The sequence below is a fragment of the Xenopus tropicalis genome, chromosome 6 (assembly GCF_000004195.4).
Source record: "Xenopus tropicalis strain Nigerian chromosome 6, UCB_Xtro_10.0, whole genome shotgun sequence".
Classification (NCBI taxonomy): Eukaryota; Metazoa; Chordata; class Amphibia; order Anura; family Pipidae; genus Xenopus; species Xenopus tropicalis.
The window spans coordinates 130,007,823-130,033,372 of NC_030682.2; the positions used below are offsets into that span (position 1 = coordinate 130,007,823).

The 25,550-nt window shown below is 42.8% G+C and overlaps 1 protein-coding gene across 1 annotated transcript; it reads right to left on the minus strand.

Moving 5' to 3' along the window:
- Positions 1–3,185: 3,185 nt before the first annotated feature.
- Positions 3,186–25,427, minus strand: ptdss1 (phosphatidylserine synthase 1). Its single transcript, NM_001127036.1, is given in 13 exon segments — positions 3,186–4,236; positions 6,834–6,900; positions 7,791–7,859; positions 8,620–8,719; positions 9,899–9,964; positions 11,216–11,328; positions 11,865–12,006; positions 13,086–13,237; positions 14,161–14,319; positions 14,630–14,754; positions 15,778–15,822; positions 16,765–16,856; positions 25,244–25,427. Coding segments are annotated over 13 exon segments (1,398 nt in total). The 5' UTR covers positions 25,423–25,427; the 3' UTR covers positions 3,186–4,147.
- Positions 25,428–25,550: the final 123 nt, after the last annotated feature.

The following is a 25,550-nucleotide window of genomic DNA, read 5'->3' on the forward strand; positions in this document are numbered from 1 at the left end:
AAACCCTGTTTCTCTGCATATAGGGTGTGTAATAGAGGCAGTCACTTTGTTAGCTTTTGTCCCTGCTGGAGTTGGTTATTAAAGTTATCTCTAAAACACCTGCTAGGAAAACGAGCCCCCCCTAAACGATCCATTAGACCGCCCTGTCAATCAATATCTGACCCAGACATCAGCATGAAGACTGTCAGGTTGCTGAGAGTGAGATACTGAAAAATAACTCATTTCATAAACAGAATATTTATTTTATTATATTTAGAAAGTGTCTCATTTCAGTGAGATGAAGCTTATACAGGTATGGGATCCGTTATCCGGAAACTTGTTATCCAGAAAGCTCTGAATTACAGAATGCCCATCTCCAATAGACTCCATTATAAGCAAATAATTCACATTTTTGAAAATGATTTCCTTTTTCTCTGTAATAATAAAACAGTACCTGTACTTGATCCCAACTAAGATATAATTACCCCTTATTGGGGCAGAACAGCCCTATTGGGTTTATTTCATGGTTAAATGATTCCCTTTTCTCTGTAATAATAAAACAGTATCTGTACTTGATCCCAACTAAGATATAATTACCCCTTATTGGGGGCAGAACAGCCCTATTGGGTTTATTTAATGGTTAAATGATTCCCTTTTCCCTGTAATAATAAAACAGTACCTGTACTTGATCCCAACTAAGATATAATTACCCCTTATTGGGGGCAGAACAGCCCTATGGGGTTTATTTAATGGTTAAATGATTCCCTTTTCTCTGTAATAATAAAACAGTACTGTGTGCTTGATCTCAACTAAGATATAATTACCCCTTATTGGGGGCAGAACAGCCCTATTGGGTTTATTTCATGGTTAAATGATTCCATTTTCTCTGTAATAATAAAACAGTACCTGTACTTGATCCCAACTAAGATATAATTACCCCTTATTGGGGGCAGAACAGCCCTATTGGGTTTATTTCATGGTTAAATGATTCCATTTTCTCTGTAATAATAAAACAGTACCTGTACTTGATCCCAACTAAGATATAATTACCCCTTATTGGGGGCAGAACAGCCCTATTGGGTTTATTTAATGGTTAAATGATTCCCTTTTCTCTGTAATAATAAAACAGTACCTGTACTTGATCCCAACTAAGAAAGAATCAATTCTTATTGGAGGCAAAACAAGCCTATTGGGTTTATTCATTGTTTAAATTATTTTTTAGCAGACTTAAGTTATGGAGATCTAAATTATGGAAAGATCCCTTATCTGGAAAGCCCCAGGTCCCATACCTGTATTGCATTTTCATTTATGAGCTTCATTAAAGTTTCTCCTCTTTCATTCTTCCATCTAGAAATACAGAATGAACCATTGAGATGGGAGGATGCTACTTATCTCACGGGACATGTCTTCTTGGTATATTTGTACTTTATAACCAAAGCCCATACTGGTTGCCCCATCCTGCATAGACTTCAACTGAATAAAGTCACGTATTCACGATACCTGGTGGTACTGCTTAACCCTCGACCTGCTGGCAATGTAGAATCCACTTAGTAGACATTCAAGTGCCAGGCATCATAGAGCCTACATCTCCAGGTTCCCATTACTGACCTGTGTAGGTCAACAACAGTATTTTAAAGAGTACTGTCTTAGGGCCCTTACACACGGGAAATATGCTGTATTTGTTTAAAGGAGAACAATAGCCCAACTACAGAAATAGGTTAGAAATGGTGTACATTAGGTTTTGGGGTTCTGTAGCAGCCCAATCTTATGGAGGGCCACATCTGGCCAGTTGGTTAGACATCAGATATGAAAGGGCGACTGAATGAATTCATTCTGAAAACTGGGAAGAAAAAAAAAAAAAAAAAAAAAAGAATCCTTATTTGTAATGTTCTTTTTTTAAAAAAACAGCTCCACCTTTAAAGGTCATTGTTGGAATTATTGATCCCTTCTTACAATTTGCATTGGAGTTGAAGTATTCTGAGGGGTGTTCAGAGAGATTAGCAGTGCCCTGAACTCTAACGCCCCAATGCACAGAATGGCGTTCCCAAAGCAGTGAAGCACATTTTGATGAATAATCATATTCTTCAGCTTTAATAAACGTGTCAATTTGTGAAAACCTTTCCTGACTCGCACTCCAAACCCCTGGGGCCCCTGGCAACTGTTCTGACAGGGCCCACAGCCCCTCAGTTTACCTGCAAGTGTTCTTGGTGCAACCGACGATGTCTTTCATGTAGGTTTGCAGATCAGCCATTACACAATCTGAGCTGTGGGATAAGATCGGTCGATACGAAGGCTTCCAATAAAATCCCTATAAAAAGGGGCATTGGGTTTTGTTGAATGTGAAGCATTGAGCAATGTTCTAACGTGTGCACTGGCAGAGCCCAGCGAGTGCGGCTGGTCGGAGCCCATCATGTTGGGGCTTCGGAGAGACAGGGATTATTTGGAAGTTTCAGGGAAAGAGTTTTATGAGCAATGGAAAGAGGAGATGCGATGCCAAGGTAAAGAAATAGAATGTTGCTTTTGGAGCAATAAATACTTTTCCTGATCCCCTGCACCAGATGTCACATTGTGTGGCCTAATATAAACTCCCAGGAGATTCTTATTTTTATATTCTGCGCTGCTATAAAACAAGGCTGCTTATAACAGCCATATCCAAATGGAAGCCCACCATGGCTACAGAACTGCAGCTTCCCATCGCTCCTAGCTAAGCAGCAGATAAGAAAAGATGGAGGCAACTGTGTGTGTGCCCCCACTGGAGCGGTGTGCTTATAGCGCCTGCATTCTGCTTGGTGAAAACAATTAGAGTTGCCACTTGGCTGGTATTTAGCCATCCTAGCCGGAATTCACCAGCTAGGGCCAGCACTGGTATTACAAATTTACTGGCAATGTAATACCCTATAAATACCACCCCCCTCCACCACTGCTGATCAGCCTTTATTATCACAGGCCTGCCTCTGCCCCACCCATTTCCCTGCCCAGTCTGCCCATTTCCCCACCACATTCACCCTTTTCCCCACCCTTCTTATGTCATAACCCCACCCCCTAATGATGTCACAGCCCCCCCCCCGACCCAATGGCTGGTATTATAGAAAAAAAAAAGGCAGCACCCTGCAAAAAGCAGCCAACTTGCAAAAAGAGAGCTAAAAGTGCGTTAGTGTCAGGCTGCCTTACACCTTCACACTACACAAACACACACACAATAATTATTATTATTATAATGATTGTTTATTTTGTGCCTCAAAGATGTGTATTTTAGCCATGTTGGCAAATGAGTCATGGCTGGTACAAGATCTGCCTTTCCCTGTTTACCCGAAAAAAAAAAAACTTCAAGTCATACATCCGCTTGTGGCAGCTACAAAGTTGCATGATCGGATTGTGCTGGATGTTTTGGCATTCGGGTTGTCTTTATGTGCATTCTGCTCGCTCCCAGCCAACCCGCAGCGCACAAGGTTGGAAAGCACACACGTTAGACACAAGCCCCTTCACACCTATGGCTGTAAATGCTGGGTTTGTGATTGGTGGGCAAAGACCTGGAATACTTCTGCATGTGGTTAAATCTATTCCTAATAGAACAATAGTACGCAAGATAATAACAGTAATAATAATGGGAGCCACAGTGATGGTTGCATACAAAATGGAAAAAAAAAAAAAAGTTGTACAAAATGCAAAGGAAAATGAGGAATAAAAGCGCGACACGTTGGGCCACATTCCCAGGGGCAAAGCTCTGGAAGCCAAAGTTAAAAAATACAAAAGTCTACCCACTGAAATAAAACCAACAAGGCTGGTGGTGTGGAAGCTTTGGTATCTGGGATAGCAGAGACTTTCTGTCACAAATAAGCAGTGCATGGCCCAAAATAACAAAAAAAAACAAAAAAGGCCCTTATTTCTCCACTACTATAGGGTGGAGGCTGCTGTTTGATTGCCTGCAGTTTGCAGTACTGAAGATCCAATGCCTCTAATGTTTCTGAGAAGCTTATAAATGGCATTTGGAGCAGGTGATGGCTTAGAAATGAAGGTGATGGAGGACCTTTAGCTTGTGGGATGCTTAAGAACAAAACCCTGATTGCACGATCCCGCCTCCAATCAACTAAAGGCTCCTCGTGGGCGTGAATCAACAGTAGAATTGTCTCAGCCCCTGCTCTCTCCTAAGGCTTCACCACACTTGTATTTACTTCTTTCCCACCCCGTTAGTCACTTTTCCTTTGTGGCGGTTCTTTCTTCTTGACGTACCTTCATTCTGCTTCACTGGGGCTTCAACTATCAGTGCAACAATGGGGAGGAAAAAAAAAGGCTTCTGTTAAAAATGGAAAAATTATGGGGAAAAAAATCCCTTTGCACAATGCACTTGCTATTATAAATACGCCCTTAATTAACAATTTCTGTAAAACTATAGGAAATATTGGGTTTATTTAATGGTTAAATGATTCCCTTTTCTCTGTAATAATAAAACAGTACCTGTACTTGATCCCAACTAAGATATAATTACCCCTTATTGGGGGCAGAACAGCCCTATTGGGTTTATTTCATGGTTAAATGATTCCCTTTTCTCTGTAATAATAAAACAGTACCTGTACTTGATCCCAACTAAGATATAATTACCCCTTATTGGGGCAGAACAGCCCTATTGGGTTTATTTCATGGTTAAATGATTCCCTTTTCTCTGTAATAATAAAACAGTACCTGTACTTGATCCCAACTAAGATATAATTACCCCTTATTGGGGCAGAACAGCCCTATTGGGTTTATTTCATGGTTAAATGATTCCCTTTTCTCTGTAATAATAAAACAGTACCTGTACTTGATCCCAACTAAGATATAATTACTGTATATACTCGAGTATAAGCCTAGTTTTTCAGCACCCAAAATGTGCTGAAAAAGTCACCTTCGGCTAATACTTGAGTCGGGTGCAATGGGTCCCTCCGGACTCCCTTCAGCACCCTCTGTCCTTTGTGTGCAAATTAGGCCACCTGCAACCAGACCCTCCAGTGCCCTGGCCTAGGCTCCCAGTCGCAATACTTATTCCCCCTTACGTGTCTTCCGGACTGGGTCTGCTGCCAGTTTGCCAATGTGCAATGAGCATGGGGTAGTACTCATATTATTTTTGTTGACCCTCTTCTCCACTTACAGAGCTAGTTTATGGTTTTTCTTTTTAATAAATGATTAAAAACATATACCCCACTGATGCCTCAATTTATGTAATTTACTGGTTTTTATTTTGATTATTGAAACTTAGCAGTAGCTGCTGCATTTCCCACCCTAGGCTTATACTCGAGTTAATAAGTAAAATTATAGGTAATAGGTAAAATTAGGTACCTCAGCTTGTATTCGGATCGGCTTATACTCGAGTATATACGGTACCCCTTATTGGGGGCACAACAGCCCTATTGGGTTTATTTCATGGTTAAATGATTCCCTTTTCTCTGTAATAATAAAACAGTACCTGTACTTGATCCCAACTAAGATATAATTACCCCTTATTGGGGCAGAACAGCCCTATTGGGTTTATTTAATGGTTAAATGATTCCCTTTTCTCTGTAATAATAAAACAGTACCTGTACTTGATCCCAACTAAGATTTAATTAATCCTTATTGGACGCAAAACAGTCCTATTGGGTTTAACATTTAAATATATCTGTACTTCTTTGTGTACAAGTAGTGCTATATAAACATATACAATCATGGATATATCTAAATAAGGGCTCAGGGAAGTGTTTCTCCCCATATGTTGTATTCACACACAGGACATGAAGCAAAGGTTATACTAGTGCCCCATCTAGTGGCAAGTAAAGGAGTTATAATCAGCCCATCGGCACTGTCTCTTAATGGGAAATAACCACCGAACACGCTTCAGGCCTACGGAATTGTGCTGCTGTAAGCATGGCGTCTAATGTTTCCTGATGTCCTTGAGTTAAAGCAGTAAGTCAGATACTCAATACTCCTACTGATGTCAAACAGACTGGTAACGGCTGGATTCCCAGAGTAAATTCTTCTAATGCCAAACTGATAGGAGATGGTCACCTTGGGCAATAAAGCCACATTATCTAGCAACAGATATGCTGATTGGCCAAGGGAAAATCTGAAAATGTGCTTGCTTTGCATGAACCTCAGCTATGTTGGCTACCCCCTGAAGCAAAACTTTAGTGTCCTAGGCCCTCGGAGATATATCAGGCCTCTTGAATGTCCTGGTGTTTCTCTAGTTATTCCAGCTATGCTCTTTATACTAGGGGATGATAAGATACAGCTTTTACAGGCAATGGCTCTTGCTTCTGCACTCCTGGCCTAAGGCTGCCCAAATAAACACGGACACTCGATCCTAATGAGTAAATGGCATCTATTGGGAAACTCTTCCAGTAGTTTTCCAGCATGTGTGATACATTCAGAATGAGATACAAACATGAGCACTGCCCAGACAGAGGACAAAGTGTTGAGGACATATGGAATAAGTTAACACAGATGTGCCTGGCTCAGACGGGCCCGGACTGGCAATCTGTGGGTTCTGGCAAATGCCAGAGGGGCTGCTGTAAGATGCCATAGACAGTCACTAATTATTGGGCTGGTGGGGGCTGTTTGGGCCTCTGTGTACTTGAAATGCCAGGGCCTATTTTGACCCCCATACCAGACCAGGGCATAGACAGAGGTCAGGGTATGTGCTATATAGAGAATAAGTAACCACGGCTGTACCTTTGACAACAAAGTATGGAACCAGTTACAACATCATGGTAAACACATTTTAAAAGCAATGTCCCTTCCTTGCAAACCTGAGAGGGCCCATCCATTATAATAGGGATAGCTATCTGGGAAAGGCAACCAATAGCCCATCTCTCAGGGTGATGGCAGTAAATCTGCATACTTGCCTGGTTTGTCTATATGGTGCCAGGGAATGTCTGTGTTGTATGTGCTGTCCTCACACTCAGAAAATGTCTGCAGAAAAAACACAGGTTACACATTACTAGCCCATTAACAGGAATAGGCACGGGCTGCAACTGTCACTGTTGCATTACCCTCCCCTAGCCACTAGGGGGCAATTCTTTTTGGGTTCTCTAGTTATATGCAGGCCCAGACTGGGTATCTGTGGGTTCTGGCAAATGCCAGAGGGGCTGCTGTAAGAAGCCATAGGGTCTGTGTGTACTTGGAATGCCAGGGCCTATTTTGTATCCCAGTCTGGACCTGGTTATGTGACAGAAAAGTGAGGAGCTAGCCAGTACATGGAATGAAAATAAATTGTACAGAAATTGGTTTCACATCACTACCGGTCACAAAGCTGCTACTGCTTATACTGTGGGTTATCATCCACCATAATCAAGGCTTGGCTACTCCTGTCTGTAGGTGTCAGAATCTGCCCACCAGAGGACATCTTTACACTATGACATATAGTTAAGATTTGGAGGTGGTTTATCTTTGGTTTAACTATAATGGCCTTGCCACAGGACTCCATTTGGAAGCATGTAAATAGCCCAAGATCCACAACTGAAAGTGATGGGCTGATGGTTAGTAAAGGGCAATGAGAAGTCTCCTGCAGTGATTGCCTGTTAATTGTGGAGACAAAAGGCCTCCTAGGCCAGAGCCCTCTCACATCTATACATGAATGTTACTAGTGGCCCTGATATAATAATATTTACAGCTTTATAAGCAGTTTACAGGAGATATAAGTAGCTTATGTTACATATGGGCTATTGGGAATAACTGGCACATTGGCTTGTAGGGTAGAACTGCAGTCCTGGGTGACATTTTCTCCCACAGGCAGGTTAATTGGCTCCCAGTGAAGTTGTCCCTAATGTGTGTGTAAATGTGATAGGGACATGGGATCGTACCTTCTCTCGTTGCCCACAGTAATCAGCGTACCAGACCATGCCGTACAGACACAAGAACGTAATGACTGCCTGCAGGACAAAACACAATGAGCATTAAGCATGAGGCCAGAGCAATGACATGGCAGCCATTGCACTACAACGAGCTCTCAATAGGAAAGGGGTTGGGCTGAGACGGAGACTCGCAAGTGCACATAAATACAGATGGAATTTGCATGCCGTCAGTGCTCTCGAGGTGGGGTTTAGCCTTCGTTTATTTTCCCCTCAGACAGTAAAGGCCAAGACACAGCTTATTGTTTGCACAGAACATTCTTTCTCTGTGCATCACCATTGCCAGCATTTCCATGGACACTGCCTGGGCGTCCCGCTGCCCTAAGGAGGAGGCTAATGTGCCCCTTATGCATGACTTGCTTAAGGATGATGCTTATAACAATACCAATCTGAAAATTAGCAATGGCTGGAAACTGCATTTCTACATGGGCGGGAGATGCCATATTACTTAGCAGGGCATCACCGAGTTTTAGTTTGTTGTTAAAAATTCCAGTTTATGCTGTAGAAAAGGAATTATAACCTGCACTAGGATATATTTTTAAGATATGGCTTCATCATTAAATTACTGATGACCAGTAGGGGTGCTGTTTTAGCTGTGTCTATCAGTGGTGCAAGCAAAACGACAGATGTAATAGCCGAGAGCAGGGCGAGCTGTTCCATAATAAAGTCACCATCAGACGCTGCTCAGCTTGGCACATAGCATTACAAATGCATCCCTGTTCCAATCCGTGGGACGGCATCCCTTCAGGATATAATGGAATAGAATGAATAATCTACTTACCACACTGAAAAGCCAGAGAAACACATAAAGGAGATGTGTTTTAGAGAAGAGATCCTGCCCAAACTTTATGCAGACTGTGGCTTCCAGGAAGGCAATTGCCCTGCAACAAAACAGAAAATGCCAGAAGTCCTTAGTCATAGCACTATGTTATTTATATAATATGTATGTATGGCCTTAATATTAGGAAACTACAACTCCACGAAACCCCAGTGGCAACTGGGTCACCCTGGCCAACAAACCATTCAGGGCAGTTATGTTGCTGGCACTGTGGGTGGGAAGGCAAGCTTGCCATAACGGCTAGGCAGGCTGTGCTGGGAGTTGTGCAGCAATTGCTGGATGGCTACAGGCTACAGTTACTAGACAAGGAGGATTTATTTTCCAATGAACAGTATAGCATAGCTGGAGGCAGGCCTGACCGGCAATCTGTGGGTTCTGGCAAATGCTAGAGGGGCTGCTGTAAGATGCCATAGACAGTCACTATTTATAAACGGGCAGCTCCCCCTTTCCCCTTTGAAAATCCCTGGTTGCACCTTGCGCTTTAAACTCTTTGCACTCCTATGCGAGAATGGACTACTGAATGGGACTCTCCATAGCATGGGCAAAATCTAGTTGTCCACATATCTTGTGCAGAGAGTTAGTATAAAACAATGCCCGTATAGCCATAGCCTGGGCTAAGCACACTTCTAAAGAAATACCTAGGGGCACTGATGTTGCCTCCTGCTCCATTAATCCCCATAACATATAAACTATATTGGCCTTATAGGAACACGCAGTGTGTAGCTAGTGCATCTATGACTAGCAAAAAAAGTAAAAAAAACCCCATAAAAAACAAAGAACACTGGGATATACAGACAGTAGCCTATATAAATAAGATGTAAGCTACAGAGCCCGGCAGCTGCAAGACTACAATATGTATCACTGGAAAATGCTTGGCCCAGTCCTGTAACCTATAGCAACTAATAGCAAACATTCGATTGGTCACTGGTCTGGGCAAACTCTCCATGTCTAATTACACACATTCATAATTACATTTATATGGACTAGACATTATAAAAATGGGACGTTTTGTTGCCATCAACCAGTGACTGCTTGAAGTGCTTCTCTAGACTATGGCATCTAGGGGGAAGACTACAGCTTTCTTCTTACCTGGCCAACACACCAGTCTCTATGCCATTTAGTCCATTATTGTCACATGGGCAACAAAATTGAAAGAGATAAATAATTAACAAAATAAATTAATGAAAATGAAACTTGGCGCCGCTTGTAGTTAAAAACTCACCCAAACACCCAGCATTGTGTCCCGACCCTTTTGCACTGAGTGTCGGTGAGATATGCATAGTACTGCCTAGAAAACAAAACACAGCAATAAAGCACCTTTAAAGGGGAACTCCACCCAAACACACAGCTTTTTGAAAAGAAAACATAATTTCAAGCAACTTTGCAATATACATCAGTTTAATAATATGCAGTCTTTTCCTGAAGCCCAGCCCCCTCTTTCCCTACAGGACAGTGATACAGATATTGATGATAAGTTAAGAGAATGGAGATAATTAAATAAGGTAAATTAAAGTGGTTGTTCACCTTTAAATTATTAACATTTAGTAAGACATAGACCTTGATATTCTGAAAAAAACTTGCAATTGGTTTTCTATTTTTATGTTTTTTTCAGTTATTTAGCTTTTTGTTCATCAGTCCAGTTTGGCATTTCAGCAGCAACCTATCTGGTTGCTAGGGCCTTTACCTTAGTAGCCAGACAGTGGTTTGAACAAGAAACCAGAATATGAATAGGAGACAGACTGAATAGGGAGATAATTGATAAAAAGTAACTATAACAGTAAAATTGCAGTTTTCCATAGAAATACTTTTTTTTGGCTGTGGGGTCAGTGACCCCCAATTAAAAGCTAGAATGATGTAGAAGAGAAAGTAAAATAATTAAAAAATGAATATAAATAAATAAGGAAGACCAATTGCAAAGTCTATAACATACTAAGGATATTTGTGGTGCTATAGTTTGACGAGTAAACTCATTTCCATGAATGTCATTTATCTAAAGATCCGAATTGAAAAAGCATGAAGAAAAAAGTTTTTCAAAGCAATTTTTTAGATTTATTGAACTGAAGGAAAACGGAGTTTTTCATACTGACGGTACAAAAGCCAGCTGTAGAAGGGGCATCTGCCACTGACTTCTACGAGTTCTCGATGGTGTATTTTTTCATTCAGATTTGTTGCATTTTTGACGCATTATAAATCTGAACAAAATCAATTTTTTTTTTCAACAAAATCAGCCTTTCCATTGGCTGGAAGATTCTTTGTCTTTACATCATCATACTTTATACAGAGGGTACCACACAGTGCGGCTGCTACCAAGAGAAGCGAGTGGTGCGGCCGAACCTTAAAGTGAGTTGAACCCTGGGATAAATGCTCATTTGCTGTTCCCGGTACATTTAGAACAGTACAGCAGGGTCACATTTAAAGGAATTGGAGTTTTGAAGTGCCAGAAACTCCTAATACTCCTAATACTCTGTTTTCTACAGCAACTCTTCAGTGTGGCAGGACAACTGTGTGGGCAGCAGGGTGGCAGAGCGGCAGAGGTTACCTTACAGTAGGTGCAGTGATGATACCAATGAAAAGGATCCGGCACCAACTCAAGGGATGGCTGGCTTGGAACACAAAGATGTGCTTTAAGAAGAACGTATTCAGTTCGGTCAGCTGCAGGGGAAGAAAAGCAAATGGTTTCTCTATGGAACACAAACACGTGGCAAGGTCACAAATGAGGATCTTCTCTCAATATGCTTTCGGGATAATTTGGGCCAAACGATCAGATTAGAACACTGGGGATTCAGGCCACTGGGCAAGGACCACATCAACAAGCCGATGAAAAACCAAAACTGCCCGATCAACATTTGACCGTTTTTTGGCCAGATATCAGTTCAATAGGCCCATTGGAGGGCTCCAATACTCTGGCAGTAAAGTTGCTGAATTGGCCTGAAGGAGCCAGGGCTCAAATCTGCTCGTGTATGGCCACCTAAAATCAGGGAAGTTTTTTCATGAAGGCATATATAGGGTTATGGGGCACACAAAGGGTAAAGGTTATGTAAGGAAGGTTTTGGGAAAAGCTTTATAAACACTAGGAGGACACCGGCATCAGGAGTATCACTTATACAGCAGCTCAATTTTACAAATGCAAAGAATTTCTTTAAATGTAAAGTATGCCATATATTGCTTTATACCATTATTTCCATTACCTGCCAGATAATCATGAACAGATAGACCCCAGCTACTCTTTGAAAGGAAGATTTGGGGTCAAACCAGCGCACGTAGATCCAGCTCGCTGGAGTGAACTGCAGAACGGCTCTCTTGATTTTGCCTGTTGTGGTGTGAATGTCCCTGGAAGAAAAGAGCACCACAAAGTCACAACGGTCCAAAATAAACTGCACATTCAATTGTAAAAAAACAAAAAACCTTTTATTAGAAAGAGCAAATAGATCCACCTGTGTTTGAACATGAGGAATTTTCAAGAACTAATTATAGCCAAGGTCAAGGCAATGTTTCTATTTGCAGAGGAAGAACACTCCCCCAATGTGAGGATATATGGCTTCCTAGGGCAAACAAGGGCAGGCAATTTAAATGGGACTGAGGTTCAACTGAAGGAACAGAACTTACTGGGCATTTTATGGACCCCACTGCCCCTAAAATTAATGCCACCCAAACATGAAAAATATGGTTCAAGGCACACTAGCACTGACACACAGGGTCAGACTGGGCCAGCGGGATAATGGGAAAAATCCTTGTGGGCACTGTGGCCCCGCGCAGATCATGCCACTTAGGCAGCAGTTATTGGAGGTCAATTGTCAACACTGGGCAAATTTTCCCATGGGTAGTAACATATTGCAACCAATGAAATTGTTGCATTCATTCTACCTGCAAGTGGCTGAATAAAAAGCTAATCACTGATTTGTTGTTAAGGGTTACTGCAAATTTGTCCAGAGTTGATAAATGAGCCCCATTATCTTTAAATGGCCCACCCACTTCGAGCGCAAGCTTTACAGGAAAGGGACCTTGTTCAACCTGTGTTTCTTAAAGTGATACTGACACAAATATGGCAGCCTCCTCATAGAGGAACATGGGGGATCAGATTGGTAATGTAAAAACATTGGGCAAATACATTTATGGCAAAATTATAAATAGCATGCAAATACAGTGTTATTATATATTTAAAAACTGTTTTATTTCAGGTGCCACTATCTCTTTAACCTACAGCATAGGAGAATAGAATAAATAACTGATTAGGTAAGTGAATAAGTCATAGTGACAAAGCACGGACAGAGAGAAATACGTATCTCTGTATCAGGGGGACCCACGTGGTACTTGAGTTAAAAACTCCACAAGCCCCAGGTGAAAGTTCCGCAACAATTTCCAGAGATCAAAGTTCTACGAGCAACTGAGGTTTTTGTATTAGGACCTACTTGAAGCTTGCCCAGTGATAGGTTCTCATCTCCAAGAAGCGGCAAACCACCATGCCCAGCAAGATGCCCCCGCCATTACACAAGAGGATGTCCAGAATAACTTGATCCCACCAGCACTCAGCAAAGTTAGGAAGGAGGTGCATAAAGAACAGCTAGATGGAAGGAAAGAAACACAGTGAGAAGAAATAGCAGTGATAGGAAATTCAGTACAGTCTTTTCATACACCGGGGTAAAGAGCCAACCAGGGTAAAGAACCATCCAACACAAAGAACCAGGCTATTGGTTATATTATAAGAACTGACCTATTGGCTTTCCAGTGCCAAGGAAACATGGGGACCTTAGATGCATTGGGATTAGCAGTGGTGTAACCATAATACAACAGACCCCGCAGCTGCAGGAAAACTTAAGTAGGACGATCTATTAAAAATACACATTATATTCTCTTCCATAAAATCAGCATTACCCATCCCTAGTTTAAAGCATCGAGTGTAATTTGGAACCTGTTCCAGAAGAGTCACCCTGAACAAGTATATATGGCTGGATACAGACTGGGCAGAAAATAAATAAATGGTATCCTGTGAGGCTGTAAAATGTTACTGCTAACCAGCCAAATGGGCTCGGCTTATTGGCTATTGAAAGATCCTCAAAATATTCTCATCAACATGAGGATAGCTTGATATAAATCGAAACGCCCATTTCACTCTACTGAACCTAAGAAAGAGAGCAGTTAACGTGATAATTGTACCAATAATACTCCGGTACAGAAAGAAGAGCAATTATAAGAAATTGTTATGAGAGAGCTCCAGCCATGGGTTCCATTCAATAGATCAGATACTGCGGGAGGCAGAGAAGAAGTGGCATTAAACTACCTCTTACCCCATGGGGCCACTATGAGGACAGTTATGGAATCGATATACAGCACAGGTATAGGATCTATTATTTGGAAACCCATTAATGCTGGGACTGGAATTTCTGTGCCTCTTATATTCAGCTAAATAATTCCCAGCACAGTTATACAGAACTCTATTATCCACAGCAAGGACCCGTTTTCCCATAACCAGTACCCGTAGCTCACCTCCGTCATTTCCCAAGTGATGCTGATTGTCCAACACAGGCCATAGCTTCGGATTAGCAAAGCCTTCATGGCCCAGCCCCAGAAATGCCCAAAGGCAAATATATCAAAATGGCTCAGTATCCGCTCCCATGTGATTACATGGCAGTTAACTGCGTACTCCTGCGGGGAAGGGTATAAACAAACATTAGCTATAAACGTGTTGCTCTAGAGATCATGGTACACAGAGCAATTTATCTACCAACAGAGAAATGCCTGGCAATACCCATGCTGCCTGCTGTTACCTTGAATGGTATTGGCCTCTCCCCAGTTACTGCACATGGTACTGGCTCCAGTGCTGCCTGCCATTGGCTCGAATGGTACCCACTTATCACAAGCATTTGCTATGTAAGTCAATGGCAGGCAGCATGGGCGGGGGGGGGGGGGGGAGGGGAACCAGTGAAGTGCTACATGTGCCATTAACCAAACTTACCATAACATCAGATTCCCTTGTAGCATATCGAAGGTTTGGATCCAGCCAATACATGACGGCCTTTACTTGCTCAACGTTAAGGAAAAGCAGGAAGACAAGGAACAGGAAGTAAAGTACACTGAGACCTGAAATGTTAAAAAAGGGGTTACATTTATTAGTGCAAACTGGAAAATTGTAATGTCCGTTATTCACATCACAACAAACCACATATTTTAAAGGGGAAATCCTTATAACAATGTAATATTGCTCAGAGCGCTTCTAAGCACTTTTGCAATTGACAGTAACTGACCTTTCAATAAAAGTTTTAGTAATTTACAGACCCCCCATATATAATATAGATTTGCCCAGTAGCAGTAACCAATAAGATGTTTGCTTTTAAACAGGTGGCCAGTAAGGGTGAAGACACACAGAGCTACTAGTAGCAGCTACTTTTTCACGGCTACTAAACTCCAGAAAATCCCCTGCCATAGACAATACTAAGAATTGCCTCTGCTAAAACACACATAGAGACAATTATCAGTAAATGATCAGCATTGTCTATTTTAGTAGCCACAACAAGTAGCTGCTACTAGTAGCTCTGTGTGTCTTTTATTATATATGGGGTGTCTGTATCTTACTAAAACTTTTATTAAAAAAGGTCAGGTAAACAGGTGCCCCATAATGCTACCTGCTGCTTGGTTGCTATGGGTCTCTGCTCCTGGAGGTCGCTGACCCCGGGAACTAAAAACTATAACTCTGTGAGGCTACAAATGTATTGTTTTGTTACTTTTTATTACTTATTGTTTCATTTAGACCCTCTTCTATTCATATTGCAGTCTCTTATTCAAACTAATGCCTGATCGTTAGGGCTAACTAGACCTTGGCAACAAGATAGCTGGCAAATTTCTAAACGGGAGAGCTGCTACATAAAAAGCTAAATAATAAAAAAAAAAATACACTGCAAGTGCATTATAATATCTTCTATATTGCACTAAAGCTTCAATCAAAGGTGAATTACTCATTTAAATTACTTTTTTTTTTCTTTTAGATTTAATATCAGCAGTTGTTTACTTCTCAGACCATAAATATGTAACAGGAGCGCCCTCTGCTGTTCTGTCTGGCTTGCAAACTGTGTTAATGAAAATACAATAAAATACAGTACATCTTACCGAAAACCATTCGCCATATTGCAGGATGCGGCCTTGTAAATGGGCCTACAAATGAAAAAAATATATTAGTGTTCTGAAGTTACCTTTTCTGCAAACCAGGCAGCACAGGGTAAATATTGTATCTAGTCAGACAAGAATTGAGGAAGAGAGTGGGATTAACAGGTGCCCCTCACCCTCCCCGGTTCCTCTGATGAAGCCCCAGTAGCTCCTCATTTTCTCCTCTGCCAATTCATAGCACATTCTCTGGGCTGGCAGTTACCTGAGCTTAGGGACCGACGCAAAATATACAGTCCATACTCAATATAAAATATCTGAGGTGGATAAGGGATTAATTTAGAGTCACATGACGTGCATCTGAATAAATAATAAGCCCCATAGCATCAGCTACTATGACAGATGAAACCTCACTTTCTGTTAATGTTTAATCAACCCCTCAGCTTAGCTTTTAAACAGCAGACCGGAGCACACTGGGCACGTGCAGTGCCCCTGACACACTAAAGACAGTTTAACAAAAACCATGATGGGGAGCTTCTTCAGGCCATTATAGTTATAGCTAAACCTTTGTATTGGTACAGTAAGGGGCGTATTTATTATAGTGTGTAAGCCAACATCAGCAATTAGATAGGAACTGTCACCTACAAGTTAGAAAACAAAAGCAAAGATCCGATTGGTGCAATGGGCAATATATAAAACACTGCATTTCTAGCCAGATTCTTTATTTAGGCTTCAGTGCTCCATTAGAGGGGAAAAAAAGCTGCATGGGTTAAAAGTTTATTTTTCGGCTTTTTTTTGAAACACAGTCTCCTGGAGCAAGTTTTCTTGTTTTGTAGAAGGTTTATAAAGGAATTAACTTACCATTTAAAATACAGCAGATAAAAACAAGAGATAAATCCAATACAGAGAACAGTGTTTTACAAATGGCTGCAAGCAGAACAGCAAGTCTGTAAATCAGTTACTTTTTTTTACTATTAAACTTTAATACATTACCATTTGGGAAAGCCAAGACACTAATGATCAGGAAGAAGAAGATGACAGAGAGGATTCCTTTCCAGATATTATCTTCCTGGCTTGTGTTCTCCCTGGCGGAAAAGAGAAAATCAGATGAAACCAAACAGCAACGCTGTGGCTTTTCCCATGAGGCTCAGCCGTCACCATGTAACCGCACAGGGGCTCATTCACTCAAGTAACGCTTTGTACATGTGGAACTGAAGGGAAGGGGGGGGGGGGTAGTTATTACTTAAGGTTAAAATCATTGGCATTTATATTAACTCCCATAAGACCCATTGCAAAGTCTCACTCTCTGCAGTATCATGAACACATTTGTAAACAGAAGGCAAAGGCTCTTTCAAAAACATTATCATGTTCTATATGAATATAGTCATGATACCCTACAGTTAAAGGGGAACTCCACTCAAGCTCAAACATATTTTTAAGCAACTTTGCAATTTACACCAGTTAAATCAGAAATCAGCCTTTTTATGATTTGTAATGTAATAATATGGTTTGGAACAGTTCCCTAAGCCCCGCCCCCTGCTGATCTGGCTGACTACTTTGGGACTCAAATAAAATGTAACAGTAGTCGCCTGTCCTCAGCCTGCATCCTCCCAATCCCACAATTCCCTGCACACGTGATGTCAATAAGGAAAGGAACATCACAGGGCAATGCATTGTGGGTTATGTAGTTCCTGTATGCTGTGGGGAAGTTGTTACAATTGATAACATCAGTTTTTTAGTCCCTCCTCTCCTGCCAGGATTTCCAATGATGCAGAAACCGTTTTGCAGCTGGAATTAAGCATAACAATATTATTTATTCATACTTTTTTTTAAATGTATTCATAGAGATTACAGCGATAGGTATATTAGGGTTTCTGTGTTGTGTGGGGCTCTTTAACAAATCTGGTTTGGAAGCCAGAGTTCCCATTTAATGAAGTACAGTAATTAAAGATGTAATGGCTCGGCTGTATAACCGCAGTAAGGCTAAGGGCCACCAAGAGGTTAAGGTTCTTGGGAAAACAAACACAAAAGTAAAGTGAAATGCCAGACGCACACTGCAACCCTTCCAGCCATAGATAAGGTGCCACCTGGAAACTGGTACGAGGCATAAAAGTGTCACTGGCACAGGGCCTGGAAATAAAGGGGCACGAGTGCAGTGAAGAGGAAGTGTAAGTGTCGCAGGGAGAGATTAAAGCCTATATGCCGGGGGCACGGGGTGCTACTGGGGACATACCCCTAGTCCAGCCCAGAGGCAGCAATTGGGTGAGAGTGAATGGCAGGGAGAGGTGCAGCATTCAGTTACACTGATCTAAGGATTGAGATAGAAGGGGTTCCAGTGACAGTGTCCCACGTGCACAGAGCGGAACAGATCTACGATAAAGAGAAGGAATAAGGAATTAGGCCTGGGGAATGTGTTGGGGGGGGGGGGGGCACAGGCCGTGGAGCAGCCGAGCCGTGGAAGTGACTATAAATGGAATTAAAATGAGAGCTCTCTGCCAAGGACAAATTCTACAGCTTTGATAGAAATAATCCATAGTGTGATTGATACCAACGGGGAAACTTCTGACTTTGACCTTTTTTTTTTTTGTTATCTTGTTTGTACAATCATAGAATTAAATGACACACAACTCCTTTCTAAAGCTACCATCAGAGACACATGGGTGAGTTGTTTTCTACAACACATAACGATATTACTAACGTAAATGAATAAGGGATGCACTGAACCCAGTGTTTTGGGTTTGGCCTGAACCCACCCCGATGGATTTGGCCGAATACCGAACGGGGAAGATCAGGAAGGGTTAAAAAAAATTCTCCCCCCGAATAGTCAATCCTGCCGAATGCATATGCTACTTTATGCTAAATAGGATTCAGTTCGGCCACAACCGTGGATTCGGCCTAAACCAAACCCTGCTAAAAAAGGCTGAATCCTGGCTGAATATGGAACCGAATCCTGGATTCGGTGCATCCCTATAAATCAGTGATCCCCAACCAGTAGCTCGTGAGCAACATGTTGCACCCCAACCCCTTGGATGTTGCTCTCAGTGCCCCCAAACCAGGGAGTTATTTTTGAATTCCTGACTTGGGGGCAAGTTTTGGTTGAATAAAAACAAGATTTCCTACCAAATAAAGCCCCTGTAAGCTGATAGTGTGCATAGAGGCTGCCTAATAGCCAATCACAGCCCTTATTTGGCACCTCCATGAACTTTTATGGTGCTTGTGTTGCTCTCCAAGTCTTTTTACATTTGACTGTGGCTTAGTGCTGGGCGGTATACCGCCATATACCAAATACCGTTTTTTTAAAAAAAAAAAACTGATATTAATTTTTGAAATACCCCCATACCGGTGTAGTACGCAACAGAAGCGGCACGGACCGCATCGCTGGCCATACCGCCCAGCACTACTTAGAACCCACCAAGCTGAAAATCCCTCAAAATACCCTCAAATCCACCACCTTTTACTTTGCACCATGCACCCTGTACAATGCTACAAGAGTGACTGACTACTTGTATTTCACCCCACAGCATCCAATCACTCCACCTTGCCCAGACATAGCCAGTAATACACTAAGGTTTCACATAAACTGCTAACAAGACAGAATTTATCTGCAATGTCTGAATAAAATTGATAGTAAATATATACAAATGACAGGGATATGTGTAAATTAATTTATTTAAATTAAAGAAACCCCCCACACTGGAGACAAATTCTTATACTGAAAGCTTGCATCTCAGAGTTAATCGCCTCCAAACTTGAACTCACTGTGTTCGTACTCATTCAGCCTTGGGATGTGGATCTTGCTTAGTATAGCACATTTCTAAGAGCGTTCTGTGGCCACCAAAAAAAATACTGTCAAATACCATGACACCGATATAATTTTGAAAAATACCGTGATATAAATTTTTGGTCATACCGCCCAGCACTACTGCGGCTTACAAATAAGAAAGGTTGGGGATCCCTGCTATAAATGAACCATGAGCAGCAACATAAAGGGTTAATGCCTTCAACCAATTAGGAACTTTCCCTCAATACAAGTGGCACAGAAGCCAATGGCTGGCCCACCAGAGCTTATAAATATGCCTCTCACACTTACCATTACAGCCCATTTACACAATTTATGGGTAGAAATGCTTCAGACTCAGCAGCACACTACCAGCTGAAATATTTATATATATTTCTAACCTACATCTCTCAGGAGAAAACTATAGCTCAGTCCGTGTGATGGGCCGAGAGAATAAGCATATTGGTACAGGCATGGGACCTGTTATCCAGAATGCTCTGGATCTGGGGTTTTCTGGATAAGGGGTCTTTTCCATAATGTGGATCATCATGCTTTAAGTATTCTAAAACAAAAAGAATAGGATTGTTTAGCCCTAAATAAGGATTAAACGGTTTGTTCACCTTAATATTAACTTTTAGTATGATGTGGAGCTTAATATTCTGAGACTATTTGCAACTGGTTTCCCTGCAGGCACCTTCATACAAATTCAGAAAGCACAAACGATGCTTAGGCCTTTCCACAGGCCGTTCCCTTTGTTGCATTGCAGAGAGATTAGTCGCCCGTGGTAGCAGAGATCTCTCCGTGGGACATTACCCGTAGGCTGTTCAGTTACACATTATCACTTGTTGGCACTGTAACCATGTGGCACTTAGTGAATCATTAACTATTCTTATCCTGCAGAACTTAATACAGGGGTACAGAGCCTGCGGTTAGCTCTGCCCTCCTTGGGATATCCAGAAAACCATGCTGGAATTATAGGGGATGCCTCCCCCCCACAGTGTTAGCTTCATTGGGTTTATATCACCTTTAATTTCTATGGTGCAATTGTAAATAGAGCAGCAAGAAATGAAGTAATGTCTGTTTCTGAGTGCTGGTCTATATCTTAAGTACAATTAGAAAAATCCTTTTTTCCTGATGTAATATTAGTCGTGTTCCCCCCCCCCCCTCACCCCCAGTCCAGTCCGGAACCACTGATGAGACAATAAAAAGCCCTGCCCCAAAGCGGGAATAACCCACTAGACAGCAAAGCTGTAAGACAAGAGACATTTCATTCCACCCTATAACTCCAATAACAACAAAACAAAAAGCTAAATCAGCTTATCGGACAGTTACATATTTGCCAAGATTATAGAGCTGGGTGAAAGAATTAATCCTCTTATATTAAAGAAAAATAATTCAGACCTAAAATTGCCTGGGAAGGATTAGAAAAGGACATGACTATGAGGCTGGCTAGATTCATGCAGTATATATAACATGAATAAAATAACTAATGTCTTGCAGTTGTTTTTCAGTTTGATATCAATATGATTGGCTATTCCAGCTCACTGGGAAAAAGTCTTATGTAATAATAGGAGCAAAGTATGCCAAAGTCTAGAAACCCATAGCAACAAAGCAGTAGATGAAGTGTGTTGTTCGACTGCAGGTTGAATAACTAATATAATAATCTATTTGCTATGGAATTTGTAACCCTATTTAAATGTTAGGCACTCTCTAGAGATTATAATCACTTGCCTGATACCCCAGGCTGTGGCTCCTATTTAGCAGGACATTGCACTGACCCAGGGCAAGGCCCACAGAGGTAAGTGCTTATAATCACTGGGGGTGCCTAACATTCACCCTCCTCCCCTAGTGATTTAACATTTCCTTCTCCTTTATTAAGTGCATTGACTTCTACAGGCCAATTCCCTCTTGCAAGCTCTTATTTATGGAGCATTTAGGGTCATTTACGACCTTTCCCTATAGTCAGTCACACATACTTGAGTCCAAATGTGCTCCTTGCACGCCCGTAGCATTGCCCTTGCAGCTGCTGCCTACCTCCTGTGCTGCACCTACTGACGCAAGGGAACCCTGGAGCTACCGCCACCTCCGGACAAGGCCAGGTCTTCAGGATTCCCTCTGCATCAATCAGGCGCAAATGTCACTTTAATTTATGCCTTAGTGCGAATGTCAAAAGAGTGCAATTCCATTAATTTTGACTCAGTGGTCTCATGTGCAACTCCCCCTGGCAAGTGCAACAATGCTGGAATTCTGGGGAAAAACCTGTTAACTTGTGCTGAAAATAGAACTTTGCTCACTGTGCACTTGTGGTCATAAAGGACCCCTTATGTCTCTTGTAACCCAGGGCAAACTAGGGGTTCAGCATTCTGATCTGATCTGACTGTTCAGAGCACAAAAACACACTTACTCAAAAGTAGGGCTGGAGACCAGGGGGTTCTGAGTACCGGATAATAGCTGGGGCCTCAGTCAAAAAACAAAATGTAATCCTGGGATGAGCTACATGAGACCCCTCAGCTATTTTTGAACTACAGCCAATATTGCAGCGCAACAACAGTGAGATGCAGATTTACTTTGTGTTTTACTGTACATAAACAGGGCCCTATCTTCCCAACCCAAACTCAGTCTTGGTTTCTGAGAAGCAGTTCCCTGTTTAGAGTATAAATATTGGTGTAAAATACTACCCCATCCTTCATTCCCCTGTTGCTGCACGGTGCTGCTTTTGTTTAGTCTGCTGCAAAGTCTTAGAAATTCCTTGGCTATCAGCGGCCAGAGAAGCACCAACCTGCACTCAGGGCACCTCACTCGTGCCAAGTTTCCAGATATCCCACACAGCAGCTCCAGAGGATGTTGGGAAGGTAACTGACAGATCCACCTGTGCTACCTGGGCCAGGTGTGGCCACCACTGACGTAAATGTTACTAGTCCATATTAGCACAGTAAACACAGGGGATACACTACCTGGAAACTGCTCCACTTTTAAAGCCCAGATCACCAGCCCTATATTCCTTCTGGCTTTGTTTGATTTCAGCAAACTACAACTCACTGCAGACACATCTCAGGGAGTGCAATGGCACATGGTGACGAAACACTGACTTTGAATGGCACTTAAAAAAGCTGGAAGGACAGAGATCATTGAGCATCAAAACCCCCGGGTAATAATGTATGAACGCAGGGCAGCAAAACGCTCCGTGTCCCATTAGCCTAAAGCATTCGGGGCAGCTGAAGCCGGTACATTTATTACCATAGACACCAGGTAACTAACAGGTATGAAGCTGCTAAGGCGCAAGGGACTGAATGAGCAGGTTAATCGATGCAGCCAAATGGATACTTGTGTAAGGCGTTTATTTGCTCTGTGCCACCAGATCCCAGCGCTTCAGTATCACTAAATCAATATTCCCCTACGAACAGAAATGTAAGGAAAGCAGAGCAACATGCTCCAATGAGTGCTGACCCAATAACTCACTTTATAGACAGTAAATAGCTCCAAAGACACTGTCCCTGCATTTCTGAAGTGTTTAAAGGGACACAAATAGCCCATATAAAGATGCAAAAGGACATGTCCCACCCTGGAGGGAGGAGATGGAAGAGTGAAAAGAAGCCGTCACATTGCAGCTACACAATACATAGCAGCCTGCACAATGGAGACACTGTCTGGAGTGAAAAGAGAGAAATAAGAGCAGGGTTTTACTAAACACTAAGTACAAATACAGGGGTGACAAGCCAGTGGCAGGTTAGTGTTGTTGTGGGCTACAATGAGTGCACACATTCTTACACACATAAAGGAGCCTGTCCGGGTGTAACACCCTAGCTTAGTCCCTGCTTTACCAGCAGTTGTCTAAAATGATGACTGTTTGGCTTCCTAGGGCAGGATAGGGACAGGCCACAATGCTTTAGAGGTGCACAGTAACTCCCCTGACCACAGGCTAATATAAATACAACTGGCCATCTGTGAGTGCTCCCGAAATTCCACGAGATCCAACAATTTAGCCAATAAGCGGCACGATCATGTCGTCCAATGGTCACAGCCGGTGCTCTGTCTATGCACTCACTGTATTAGCCAGCAGCCTTGTGCCTCAACCTGTGGGCAGGGACCCCTTTGGGGGTCTAACGGTTCTTTCACAGGGGTCGCCTAAGACCATCGGAAAACACATATTTCTGATGGTTTTAGGAATAATTTTATGGTTGAGGTTCACCACAACATGAGGAACTGTATTAAAGGGCCGCAGCATTAGGAAGGTTGAGAACCACTGTGTTATAGGAAATATTGTATAACTTCTCTTACTGGGCTACTGCCCAATACTACAGGCACAGCTACTGCCCAATACTACAGGCACAGCTACTGCCCAATACTACAGGCACAGCAACTGGCACAGCTACTGCCCAATACTACAGGCACAGCTACTGCCCAATACTACAGGCACAGCTACTGCCCAATACTACAGGCACAGCTACTGCCCAATACTACAGGCACAGCTACTGCCCAATACTACAGGCACAGCTACTGCCCAATACTACAGGCACAGCTACTGCCCAATACTACAGGCACAGCTACTGCCCAATACTACAGGCACAGCTACTGCCCAATACTACAGGCACAGCTACTGCCCAATACTACAGGCACAGCTACTGCCCAATACTACAGGCACAGCTACTGCCCAATACTACAGGCACAGCTACTGCCCAATACTACAGGCACAGCTACTGCCCAATACTACAGGCACAGCTACAGGCACAGCTACTGCCCAATACTACAGGCACAGCTACTGCCCAATACTACAGGCACAGCTACTGCCCAATACTACAGGCACAGCTACTGCCCAATACTACAGGCACAGCTACTGCCCAATACTACAGGCACAGCTACTGCCCAATACTACAGGCACAGCTACTGCCCAATACTACAGGCACAGCTACTGCCCAATACTACAGGCACAGCTACTGCCCAATACTACAGGCACAGCTACTGCCCAATACTACAGGCACAGCTACTGCCCAATACTACAGGCACAGCTACTGGCACAGCTACAGCAAGCCACTTATTACCTGCCACACCCAAGCAGGGCCCAATACACTGGTTCTTGCTGTGCCAGTGATGCCCGCTGGGCATGTGTAGAGTGCTGCCATCTTGTCTGTGAACATTAGAAGAGTTATAGAGACTGTGGCTGAATGGGTCATTAGTGCCATAGGGCTGCTCTCCTAGTTCCCATGTACAGGAGATGTGCAACGGTCTAAGGAACAATTCTTACAAGGCATTATCATTGGGGGGCTGGGGTCCTGTCAATGCAGGAAGCCTGGGGCAGAGGGCAGATTCACATCAATCTTGTGCAACTAACAAGCCCCCCAGCTGTTGTTGAACTACAACCTTTAGCAGTGGGAGGGATGCTGAGAGCTGCACTTTGGATGTCTCTGATACAAGCAATGAAAAAATCTTTCACACAATAGATGCTCTTATTTAGTTTTATTTAGAGCCTATTCCCCCCATGAGCCCCTATAAAGGTGGGGCCAAATGCCCTTGGCTACTCCTCAATCCATATATAATGAGCAGTCCCGGTCCCCAGTGTTGCTATGGGCATTGCCTTGCACTATGGGCCCCTGTACCAACAGGAGAGGGAATGTGCTCATTCTACTGGTCTCTCTCAGCATAGATCCCCGCACCCCATATCCCCGCACCCCATATCCCCCCCCCCCCCCGGGTTACCTTGTGAAGGCAAAGTACATGAGGCTGACGGTAGTGAAGGTGAGCAGGGTGATGGTGTGGGGTTTGTAGAAGAAGTCTATGGTGATGTCCTCCACCTGCTGCTCGTTGATCATCCTAAAGTGCATCTTGTAGTTCACATCATCCTTACTCAGAGTCCGGGACCTCATAGCGGAGACCATGTCCCTGCGGCCGCCCTGTCACTCTCCGGCCGGGAAGCAAACACTGGCTCCCTCACACACCCGGCCTCATCCACTCCTCACACACAGCGGGGGCGCCACTCTCCTCAGCACCCCCTCCCTTGCCGGAT